The sequence below is a fragment of the Dunckerocampus dactyliophorus genome, chromosome 9 (assembly GCF_027744805.1).
Source record: "Dunckerocampus dactyliophorus isolate RoL2022-P2 chromosome 9, RoL_Ddac_1.1, whole genome shotgun sequence".
In the NCBI taxonomy this organism is placed as follows: Eukaryota; Metazoa; Chordata; class Actinopteri; order Syngnathiformes; family Syngnathidae; genus Dunckerocampus; species Dunckerocampus dactyliophorus.
The window spans coordinates 20,884,466-20,897,195 of record NC_072827.1 but is presented as its reverse complement, the minus strand read 5'-3'; the positions used below and the strand labels follow the sequence as shown (position 1 = coordinate 20,897,195).

The 12,730-nt window shown below is 40.0% G+C and overlaps 1 protein-coding gene across 2 annotated transcripts; it reads left to right on the top strand.

The window, feature by feature from the left end:
- Nucleotides 1-761: 761 nt before the first annotated feature.
- Nucleotides 762-12,205, top strand: cdc16 (cell division cycle 16 homolog (S. cerevisiae)). 2 transcript variants are annotated; one of them, XM_054788263.1, is made up of 19 exons: nucleotides 762-870; nucleotides 948-1,019; nucleotides 1,157-1,211; nucleotides 1,779-1,876; nucleotides 2,041-2,079; nucleotides 2,163-2,300; nucleotides 5,315-5,474; nucleotides 5,563-5,657; nucleotides 5,992-6,125; nucleotides 6,207-6,286; nucleotides 6,363-6,412; nucleotides 6,488-6,561; nucleotides 6,650-6,775; nucleotides 8,903-9,055; nucleotides 9,189-9,252; nucleotides 9,324-9,385; nucleotides 9,462-9,597; nucleotides 9,693-9,783; nucleotides 11,598-12,205. In XM_054788263.1, the coding sequence occupies exons 2-19, from the start codon at nucleotides 972-974 to the stop codon at nucleotides 11,849-11,851; spliced, it is 1,857 nt and encodes a 618-aa protein (XP_054644238.1). In that variant the 5' UTR covers nucleotides 762-870; nucleotides 948-971; the 3' UTR covers nucleotides 11,852-12,205. The 2 variants fall into 2 exon arrangements, with proteins under 2 accessions (XP_054644238.1, XP_054644239.1); XM_054788264.1 differs by having other exon boundaries at nucleotides 9,693-9,779; nucleotides 11,598-11,755.
- Nucleotides 12,206-12,730: the final 525 nt, after the last annotated feature.

The following is a 12,730-nucleotide window of genomic DNA, read 5'->3' as shown; positions in this document are numbered from 1 at the left end:
CGAAACATTTTCCACAGAAAATCTTAAGGATGCATGGGGCCGCTTTGATACAGTTTGTGCATTAAAGATTTTAAACCCCAAAATATATGCTAAACTATCTAATCCAAATAATTAATATCTTAGCTTTGTCTCACTGGTGACAAAGGAAATTACGATAATATCTAAATAATTAATCTCATTAATAATCATCCATCCATTTTCTATGCCGCTTACCCTCATTAGGGTCAGGGGTATGCTGGAGCCTATCCCAGCTGACTTTGGGCGAGAGGCGGGGTACACCCTGGACTGGTCGCCAGCCAATCGAGGGTAATTAATAATCAATTAACTTTATTTGTATAATATTTGCTTCTCTCTCCTGTAAACATTAAATTAAGAAAATTATTTTGCTTCTATGTCATATTTTCTTTCTTTACATTCACTTTCATTCTATGGGTCCTAGACGCAAATACCTTCCCATCATAATATCAGGGTAATGACAACACGTGACACAACCAGGACGTGTGGACAAGGTGTGACCCTTTCAGTTCAGATCGTGGCTTTGCAGTGATGAAAAGTTCGGCTCGTTTTAGAGAACCCGCTCTTTTGGCTCGGTTCCTTAAGAAGAACGTAATCGTTCGGCTCCTAAACTAAGAGCTCTAAGAGCAGTTTCGTTCGCGACCGACACATCCCGAGTGGCTTGAGTAGGAGGAGCCTCCGAATGTGTAACGACGAACGCGTCGGCTGAGTCCTTCGGAGGCGCCATACCCTGCAATTGGCTATGGCTTTGGACCGCCTTCGCGCGGTGCTATGACGTCAGTGGCACACAAGTGTGCACTGCGAAGGCTGCAGACCCTGAATTTGTATTAGGCCGTGGTTTCACACAGGGGCGAGGTATAATAGCACATTAACGTAACCTTGTTATTGCCTAGCTTCTGTTTTCAGTAATGACATGTTTTTAATATATTCAGGGCTGCCGCGTAAAATAATTCAACATGAATCTGGAGCGACTTCGGAAGCGAGTGCGGCAGTTCATCGACCAGGTACTGGTGTTGTTTGGTAGTTTGCTTGCTAGCTTAGCGTTAGCTTGCGTTGAAGAGTAGTTACAAAGTGCAGTTGACGTGCTTATTTTAACATAATAACATTGGAGTGCATGTTTGGTATGTATGTGTAATTACAGCAACACTATCAAACTGCGCTGTTTTGGGCGGACAAGGTAGCATCTCTTTCTCATGGTAAGTCAGTAGCCGCCGGCGTCACGATGGACTGCTACTATCATAATTACGAATGAATTGTTGCTTAATCTGTATCCCGAAATTATTTGTGAATTGTGCGTTTCAGTCAACATTTTTATTTGATCAAATTCAATGAAATTACCAAAAATGAAAGCTGTTGTGCTGTGGATAGGACATCCTTGTTGAGGTTTGGCAAATGAAATCGAACATCGGTTTTCCCAAAACGGCTGCCATAGCAAGCAACATGTTTTGTGGGTAAAAAATGGAACATAACAAAACTGGCAAGTAGGCCTACAGCCATGCGCTGCTTTGCATTGTGCACTATTTCCAACACACTGTATATAAAACAAAGAGTAGCACAATACTTTACATAACCACTTTAATCCAAAGTGACTGAACACACAACAACACACTCATTGGTCCTATAGTTTTTTGTTTTTGTTTTGGTCAGCATCCCCAGTGAGAAAGATTGTTGACACAGTTTGTCTCTCAGAGTTGATGTTGCATTCAAGACCAAATTCAAATGTTTAGATGTTTACTTTCTGTTTCTCTGTTTATATCCTCCAGAGGATCCGCAGGACATCTACTGGCTTGCTCAGTGCCTTTTCCTGACATCACAATATCACAGAGCCTCGCACGCACTCCGGTCCAGGAAGCTTGATAAGGTATTGCCAGGAGTTATTTAATCATATTAAACTGTTGAAGTGTACCTAATGGTTTGGCTGATGTATGTGTAGCTCAGGATGTCTGCAAGGTTTAATTAGATATACATAGAAGAACATGTAAGTTTCATTGATTACTGTTGTGATTGTTATCCTCTCCAATGCAGCTGTATGGAGCTTGCCAGTGTCTTGCTGCACGATGCCATGTAAGTTATTATTTAACCATAATAATAATAATAGTAGTAGATACAGTTGGATTGAACTGATTAGCGACTGTTTGTGTTGCTAGTATGCTGCCAAAGAGTTCCAGCAGGCCTTGGATATTCTGGCAGAGGAGCCGAGTTGTAAGAAGCTGCTAGAGAGGAGCACAAAGGAGGAGGTCGAAACGCCGGAGCCAAACAAGGATTGGGACATGTCGCCTGCCTCTGTAAGCAAATTTCAGTACTGAAAAATGTATTTCAAGAAGAAAACTGTATTCACACTATTCTATCAAAGGGACTGTTTGCTACTGGCACAAGATTACTTTTTTTTTTTTAATCCAACAGTCTAAGAACACTTCAGGCGTCTCACAGATGTCTATATTTTTAACAGTTACGAATTAAACTGCATAGAAATTGTGGGACACTTCAGTGGTAATGGTAATGTTTAATTTTATTTGGACATGCATGCAAGTTATAAAGGAATACATCACATAATTCAATTCACAGTTCCACATGTCCAAAAGGAGTAGGAAGAAGCAAAGGTTATTTAATCCTACCCCCATTGGTTCCACATCTATTGCAGTACATTTATTCACTTCCTGTATTCCATATGTGATTTTTTTTTAATAGAATAATGATAAGGTAAGGTAACAATATAATGTGATTATTTCGATTTTTTTTCACAATAAATATAATAATCAGTATAATAATAAATAAATAATAATAATTAGAGACAAGCATAACAAAACAAGTTTAAGACTCTTCTTCCTTGTATTTTGCAAACATCAACTGCTTGTATTTTTTTTTTTTTAATTTGCTCATCTCGGTGCATTGATGGAGTTCCGTGCTCAATCCCTCCCATAATTTAATCCCACATACTGAAATGCTGTGGGTTTTTATCGTTGTTTTTGCATAGAAGTGTTCCAAGTTTCCTTTTTCCCCAAGATCATATTTCTCCTTTCTTGTAGAAAAAGTATTGCATGACATTTTTGGGTAGCAGGTTATTGTTAACTTTATGCATTATTTTAGCGGTTTGAAAATGTATTAAATCTGCAAATTTTAATATTTGTGATTTTACAAATAAGGGATTTGTATGCTATATGCGGCATTATGGATTATCCTCACTGGTCTTTTTTGCAGTACATTTAGCGAGTGAAGATTGCTTTTATAGTTATTATCCCATATCTCCACACAAAAGTTAGATATGGTAATACCAGAGAACAGTAAAGAGTGTGGAGTGATTTTTGATAAAGAACAAATTTTGCTTTGTTCAGTATTTCTCGATCCAGGCTGAACAAGACGGGCGTTCATGGCTGTCACTCACGAGGGTCTCTTACACATGTACATGTCCGTCATACGTGCACACACACACCCGAAAGCAGTCTCAGAGAAGCCACCAACGACAATTTGTAAAATCAAACTTCCTTAGATTGGGCATCTGGCCAAAATAAAGCCAGTTATTTCACACAAGTATTTGTGCTGAAACAGTAATCGACGCCTTCGTCACCTCTTGGATTACGGCAATATGCTTTGTACAATATGCTTTAGTGGGACATAAATTGCATATCTTCAGTTGCTGTAGAACACTGCTACACTCCTAAGTTTCCTTTTAGCTTATTCTACTGGCTGCACATACAGTACATTTTAGTATTCACTTTAAAATTCTTTTGTTTTTAAGTCCCTCGATGGCCTAGACCCTGCCCTACCTTTCTGACCTGCTACATCATCATATTTTTCTGCTCACTCAAGTCAGCTAATCAGATGCTCCTGACTGTCCCAACGACGAAAGCTCAGACGGGGTTGTCACTGTTGTGGCCCCTAAACGGTGAAATAATCTGCTTTTGCACATTAGATAGGCCTCTTCTCTGCTTGAAACCCATCACTTTTGTTGGTCTTGGACACTGTTTTAAGTTGTTATACTGTATTGTTTTAAGTTATATATACTTTTATATAGTTATATAAGTTATATATATTTATATATACCAAAAGTTTGGGAACACCTGCAGGTGTTGTATTTTTTTAATGTCTTTTCGTGAGCTTTCAAGATCCTTTTATTTAATATTTTTCCACAATATCTTGTTTACTGTGGTTGTTATAAAATGCCTTACAAATAAAGGTGGATTGGATTGGGAGCAAATATACTATAAATTCTGGTGTATAAGATGCTACTTTTTTCTTAATCTTTGAACCCTGCGGCTTATACAGAGGTGAAAAAGCTGCTTGAAGTTCATTCAGCTGCCCAGGCTCCTGTCCGGTGGACACAGGCCGTCATTGCCATCATTGCAGCTGAATGAGAAGCAATGCATGATGGGAAGCAATTAAGAGTTGTTTTATTATTCTACACTCGTATTGGTACTTGTCTTGTTTATTTATCTACCTTTTTGCATGTGAAGTTGCTGTGTAATGATTTTAGTTCTTTTTTCTTAGACGAGTCAGACTGGTATATTGAGTAATAACCTCCTGCAATTTCCGATGGGTTGACAAGCTCGTTGTGCGTTCCCTTGTCGCTCATGATTGGCTCCTGCCAAATAAAGAGACACCTGGGCACGCCACAATATGCCATTAAGATTTGGACATGTACGGCTTATAGTCCGGTGCGGCATATTTATGTACAAATCTGTTTTTCCTCTCTAAATTCAGTGGGTGCGGTTTAAACACTGATGCGTCTTATACGCCGGGAATTACGGTACTTGAAAATAAGTGTCAGTTTAGCCATAATATGGTATCTAATTCGTTCAGATGCTATTTACAAAACACAGCTGCAATTCCGACTTTAATGATTTCACAACATCAATAAAACATCGCACACACTTAAAAGCCATTAATTCCTCAAATATATCCAAATAACTTCTGCACTGATAAATCATAGAAAAAAAGCAACCGAGAGAATAGAATTACCACTTGGCCTTCACACACACACACACACACACACACACACACACACAAACCGGAAAGGGATGTGATACTTTCAAAGCAAAAGGTTTCAAAATAAGAGTCTTCGCATGTACATGCATAGACATGCATAATCATAATCTGTGGCAGTCAAAATTAATTAGGTGAGGGCCACCAAAAATAAATGAATGTACGTGAAACCTTGAAGCATGTATACTTCCTATAGTATTGTCCTTTTGGAAAATGTACTCTCATAAAAATGCTTGCTGAAACATGGAGTACTTTTGTGAGATACGTGCAGCCACTAGTGTCTTTCTAGTGGACTCAGACGCATGTTTTTATATTTCAGATCAGCAGCTCCATCTGCCTCCTGCGTGGTAAGATCTACGACGCCATGGACAACAGGCCGCTGGCCACCTCCAGCTATAAAGAGGCCCTGAAGCTGGACGTATATTGCTTCGAAGCCTTCGACCTTTTGACGTCGCACCACATGCTTACAGCCCAGGAAGGTGAAGGCCAGGTTCCAGATAGCATTTTGTTTTTTATTTCCCATCATGTCAGTCGTGCATAATTGTCGTGTAATCTTGTTTCTGATAGAGAAAGACTTCCTGGAATCACTACCTCTGAGCCAGCAGTGCACAGAGGAAGAGGAGGAGCTGCTTCATTTTCTCTTTGAGAACAAGTTAAAGAAGGTTTTTTGTTTTTCATGAAGTTGTTTTTCATAACATAGGGAAGTCACAAAGCAACACATTTTTAACTTCTCATGTGGCTAATTTTGTGTAAATGTACTGTACATTCACACCACTCTCATAATTACTTGCCATGTTAGAAACAGCTCTTACCATGACATAGTGCAATTCTACACCACTTCAAACAATGAACACAATAATAAACATGTTATAATTGGTCAAATACTACCTACAAACTGAGTGGAAAAGCAGAAATTTCCTGTGCAGATGTACCTAATGTTGTGGCCTATGAATACAACATATTGCCTTGCTAATTTTTGGTTTATGCTCACTGCAGTACAACAAGCCCAGTGACCTGGTGGTGCCCGCCATGGTCAATGGTCTCCAGGAAAACCTAGACATGGTGGTGTCTTTGGCAGAGAGACATTATTACAACTGTGACTTTAAGATGTGCTACAAGCTCACATCCATGTAAGTCATTGTCATGTATTTGCGTGCGTGTGTGTGTGCGCGCGTGCACTGCAGCAGCTGACTGTTTCTTTGTCTTTTTAGGGTGATGGTGAAAGACCCCTTCCATGCTACCTGTTTACCAGTGCACATAGGAACCCTAGTAGAACTCGGAAAAGCAAACGGTAAAATATGCCGACATTAATCCAGACTGAAATTTCAATAAAAAGTGTTTTTATTTGTGTGTGTTTTGTCCTGCAGAGTTGTTTTACCTCTCGCACAAACTTGTAGACTTATATCCCAATAACCCAGTAAGTGTTGCCTCTACACCACCATGTTTTTATTCATTTGAAAGATGAACTAATAAAAAAAAGATATATTTCCAGGTGTCTTGGTTTGCCGTGGGCTGCTACTATCTGATGGTCGGCCATAAAAACGAAAACGCCCGTCGCTACCTCAGGTATTTATTAAGCCAGCGCACAATAAAGTGCACATCTAGGAGTAAGGCATTTAGAAATTTGATGGGGATTTTTTTTGCTTTCCCACAGCAAAGCCACCACCCTGGAGAGGACATACGGCCCTGCGTGGATCGCCTACGGTCACTCATTCGCTATGGAGAGCGAGCATGACCAGGCCATGGCCGCCTACTTCACAGCAGCCCAGCTAATGAAAGGGTGAGCATGTAGTCCACAAATTTGGTTGTGCACATCTTAAATGTAAACCTTAAAATTTGGCACAAACTTCAATACAAGGAATGTGTGAAGCTGCGCGCTGGCTGCACAACTCCTGCCACAACACAAAGCAGTGTCCTATTACATTGCTAAAGATATGGTCCTCGTTGCAACAGCGGAAAAACTGATTCAAAAACCTGCTGAAAACGATGGACTTGCGATGTCCGGCGAGCTTCGCAGTCACTAGAGCTGTAACGATTAATCGATGAATCAATTATTAATTTATTATCCAATTAATCGACAACTATTTTGGAAGTTCATTTCATTTAAAAATTTATGGTGAATATACTAATTTCAGCCCCTCAAATGAAAGCAGACCTTTAATCTTTGCATTTCAGGCAAAAAAGGATAGTCACATCAGCTTTGACTTTGGAAAAGAGCAATCGACATTTTTGCCTCTTTCTGATATCTTGCAAAGCAAACCCCTGAAGAACATTCCCACTCAAAGTATGGGATTTATCCACTTGTGCTTTATTCACAACTCTTACCATGCGTACACGCAAAACCTAGTGGTACAACAGTGAAACTACAAATTAAGTTACGGCTGTGCCTGTCCAGCGCAGGCCATATCACCTTGCGACACGCTTCACAACTTGACCATCAAACAAGGCACCGCCCCTTCCCCCAGAGCAGACGAGCCGATGCCAAACTAAAGTTGATTTATTTGTTCCATCCATCCATTTTCTATGCAGCTTATCCTCATTAGGGTTGCGGGGCCTATCCCAGCTGACTTCGGCCGAGAGGCGGGGTACACCCTGGACTGGTTGCCAGCCAATGGCAGGGCACATATAGACAAACAACCATTCACACTCACATTCATACCTATGGACAATTTAGAGTCACCAATTACCGAACATGCATGTTTTTGGAATGTGGGAGGAAACCAGAGTACCCGGAGAAAACCCACGCACGCACAGGGAGAACATGCAAACTCCACACAGAGATGCCCAAGCGGAGATTCTTCCCGATCTCCTGACTGTGTGGCCAACATGCTAACCACTCGGCCACCATGCGGCCTTATTTGTTATTTATTTATTTGTGATGCACACGTAGCAGTCTGCGCCAGTGACTTGTTGATTTGCAGTAGAGTGTTTGTGATGTTTGGCAGTTGATTTTTTTTTCATACTTCTCTACTATTCCTCTTCCTCGCCGTCTTTACTATGATTTTGGGGAGGGAAAAAGTCCATTCATGCATTCTTAAAGGGAGTTCTGCTAAGAAGCGTAAATTAAAAATGTGCTTTTAAAAAAAAAAAAATCCCATTCATTGATTCATTGAAAAAAGAATTGACCGATGAATCGGTTATTGAAATAAACGTTAATGGCAGTCATGATTATTTAGCGCGACAAGCTCTACCACAAATGTACAAGGAAGTTAGACAGTTGCTAAGCCTGATGTAGTTGACAAGTTGGTGTTCCTGGCACAAAATAAGGACATGCTTGTGTCTTAAAAATATTTACCGGTACCTAAAAAATACTACTGTTCAATTGAAAGTATTTTTGAGTTGCTGACATTTTAAAATTTCCTCTTAAACATGGCACTCCTTCATATTTTGTTCTTGTGTTCTTAGCTGAGGATTCGAGCATAGCTAAAGGTTTCTTATAAAAAAAGATTATATTTGACTATTCCTATATTTATTTCAAAAAGAGAATGTCCGACTTTATTTTCGCGGCGCTATTCGCGGCGATTTTTTTTAATGTGCAACTTTCATGACGCTTTAAAACTTCAAAAACATCCTCATGTTAAGTATTTATTTTAATAAAACAAGTTGACACGCATATTTGGCTGGGATTTTGTCTAAAGTCACTTTGCAGAAAAAATATCGGAATATATATCGATATTCAACATAAATATATCAGGATATGAGATTTCGCCCAGCCCTAGTCTTCCCCCAAGCAGCAGTCAATTGATGCAACTTTTTACAAGATTTCTTCACCATAGCGGCCAAATTGTGCCACTGTTTATTATCCTTCCCCAAAAACTGCAGCCAAATTATGCATCTTTTTATTAGTTGTCCAAAACGTAGTGGTCAATAATTGTGTTGAATGTCTCCTGTTTGTCTTGTCATGCAGATGTCACTTACCTATGCTCTACATCGGCCTGGAGTACGGCCTGACCAACAATTCCAAGCTGGCTGAGCGCTTCTTCAGCCAGGCGCTGAGTATTGCTCCAGAGGACCCATTTGTCATACATGAGGTGGCTGTGGTTGCCTTTCAGAATGGAGAGTGAGTCACACACACACACCCACACACACACACACACACACACACACACATAATACAAAGGCATCATTCACTGGGAGGGCTCCCTTTTGTGCAGATGTTTAGTAGTGTAAAAACCTTTTCCACTATGCTGTAGCTGGAAGATGGCTGAGAAGTATTTCCTTGATGCCATGGAGAAGATAAAAGCCATCGGGAATGAGGTAAATGCTGGCAAAACACGTTTTGGTATTGTAAATAAGTGATTCAGCTTTTTTATTACTCCTCTTTTAAGGTGACTGTAGACAAGTGGGAGCCTTTGCTAAACAACCTGGGTCACGTGTGTCGCAAACTGAAGTAAGCAACCCACACGTTCCCTCCTAATAGGTTTTTTAAAATATTGTTTTTAACTATTATATGTGCATTTCTGTAGAAAGTACGACCAGGCTCTGGAGTACCATCGTCAAGCCCTGGTGCTGATCCCCCAGCACGCCTCCACCTACGCCGCTATAGGCTACGTGCACAGTCTTATGGGCGACTTTGAGAGTGCCATTGACTACTTCCACACGGTAGAAAAAAACTAATGGGTGTATAGAGCATCGTGTTGATTGCACTTGATTGAAATACACAAATACATTTGTATTTGGGGGGGGTTTCTATGCAGGCACTTGGACTGAAACGAGATGACGCGTTTTCTGTGACAATGCTCGGCCACTGCATCAACATGTACATTGGCGAAACAGACGCCTACGTAGGTACGATGCACCTTTGATATCATCGATTAATCTTTTATTGGGACGCTGCTTGACGTATAAAATCTGTTCCAGAGTCAAACAGTAGTCATCATAAAACCTTTATTATAGGCAATAGTTTTGAGTGAAATTTTTAATAGTCTTAATTGTCAAGCTAGTGTAAAAAGAAGTTGTCATGAAACCAAATTTAACTAAAGCTGCTCTGTGATGTGTCATTGAAGCCATTGTGCTGTTTACTATTAACTGTCATATAAGTTAAAACAAAACAAAACAACAAAAGAAAATAACTGTTGCATCATAAAAATAAAAGAACATAAAATACTCACTGAAGATGACACATATATACTGTAGCATTTCAGGACTTGTGGTGTTTAATGTTCATTACTGTGTCAAGTGGAAAGGAAGTTAAAGGGTCCCTGACATGATTTACCAACTTTTCTTTAAATATGTATTGTATTGTAGTTATGTTCTACATTGTTCAGTTTTTGAAAGTGAATGGTAAATTTGCAAAAATGACATTTATAGTTCATGGCAGCAGCCATGACGAGCTAGCGCTCGCTGCTCAGTCTCATTTCCGGAAGTGACGTGATCAGAGTACTATCACTCAGCTACACCAACATAGCGGTGTACGAGACAGAGGATGTTTACAGTGATTATAGTGAAGATTTGAGCGATGTGTCAATAGTTTTTGAGGAGAAAAGAAGGGAGAACCATTTGGAGATGAAATGGAGAACTTGCAGAACATGGACTTAAAGGGATAGTTCACATTTTTATACATGAAGTTTTGACATCCCAGTCAGATGTGTAGTGCATCAGTGGTGACTATGTGTAATGCTTTACAGCCTTGTCGCTATCATTCAATAGTGGTTAAAAGACATTATGTAAACAAGACATGATTTACTCTGTTTTGTGGCAACTTTGAAGTCGTTCTTTTTGTCATTTTTTTCCTGTCTACCGTCGGAATAACATCCTTTTTCAAAATGCGTTACACCATATTTTCAAGCCAAATGCTTTTTGTAAAAGTGTTCCCTCATAGCAGTCATCAGTGAAATGATCATTGCAAAGAACAGAACTCGAGGTGGGCGTCCGTCTGTATCTCGTTCTTTACACTTGCTTTGTCAATTTTTGTCTAAAACCTTCCTCTTTTTGAAAAGAAAACAAGCTTACTGTATCACTTGGACACTGTAAACATCCAGCAGCAACATAACATTTTGGCATTTTTGATGAAAAATATACTGAACCAAGTCCACAGTGTACCTCGAGAAGCGTTTGTTTACGTTGCTTTAGCTGAGAGGTGTCACGTCACTTCCGGAAACGAGACTGAACAGTGAGAGCTAGCTCATTATCGGTGGCGCCATGAACTATAAATGTCATTTTTGCGAATTTCACTTTCACAATCTGAACAACCTAGAACATAGTTACAAACAATTAGATAACATAGCCTTTAAGGACGTCGAGAGGCCGCGCGCTAGTTAACATTAACTGTCAGAACTTTACCGCTGTATTATGTAAAAGTACGGGACAAAAAAAACAACTCCTCGGTTGATAGCAGAGAGATAGAGATGAGTCTCTTCACAGAAAGACTAAAACTTTTCATTCGTAACATTGATGTGTAGTTGCTTTAGCCATATTGTGCTGAGCAGCTAGAGTGGAGGCATGTATCCCACTTTTGTCTCAAAAGTTTCTCTTTCCGGTTCAGTGGTTGTCATCACATTTTGCCCTCTGTGGTCCTTTTCTGTATGGTATGATTGAATTGATGTTTTATTTACTATTATTTAACTCCTATCCACTATCTGCAATTTACATCTGCTAAGCAGGAACCGACATAGACGACAAGGTCCAAGGCAGCATGGACACGCCGGCCCTGATCAAAGTACTCAACAAAACCGAGCCTGGTGACACACTGGCCTCGCCGAGGCTTGAGGACGCTAGCGCCATGTCGATGGAGACGCCGCTGTCCACCCAGGAAAAGATGATGCTGGACATGCCCCTGCGGCTGTCGTTGACACTGGAGTGCGACATGTATGAAAGCGACGTGATGTTGGACACCTTGTCTGACACAAGCACGTGATTTTTTTTTTTTTTTTAACCCACACATCTAACCTGGAGGCAGAACTGTCATAGCAACAGGTTGTCATGGAGACGCAAGCCAGAGGATAAGCCAGGTTTTCTTGTGTTGTGCAGTAGATCCTGTGGTTGCCACTTTGAAGATACGGCAATGCAAAGCCAAAAGGCTCAAAGGCAAGTTAGCGTGTGCCTTGTACTCTGGAAGGGCACAAACTAACCCTGTTAAAGACACTTATAGTCACTTTTTAATGCTCTTCCTTTTGGCAAGACCTGTGGATATTTACAGTGGCATCAGAGCCATAAAAGCAGAAGAGAAGATACAAGCAACTCAAGTTCAATAAACAATGCTTTGATCTTTAAGGATTTCATCACATAGGTATGTGTATGTGTCATGTAGTGTACAACAGTTTATTGAGAAGGCTGCAATCAAAATGTTTTAAGTACATTTATTTCAATGCAGGTATGTAGGAATTAAGTACAGTTGGTCGTACAGAAGAAATAGTCTTAGAAAATAAAATTAAAATACACTCCCCTCAAAAAGTTTGGGAACACCTTCAAGTGTTCCACTTAGTATAGCTATACAGTAATTACCTTTTTAAATGATACCTTGATGTGTCGCTGTCGAGCAGCCATCACCATACGGACCGAGCGATGTCCATCTATGGACCCGTGACCAATTAAAGTGAATGGGGAAATATAATATATAATCATGCTCACGGACCGGCAGTTTGTGGCCGTAATGACATAAGTTATTACAGTCACTCAAAATGAGCTAGTGAAATTGTTTACTTGCCGAGAAGTGAATGAGAGAACCATGGCTTGCTGAAAAGTTTTAAAAAAAGTGAATGGAGGGACCGATATATATTCATTCTTCCAGAATCCA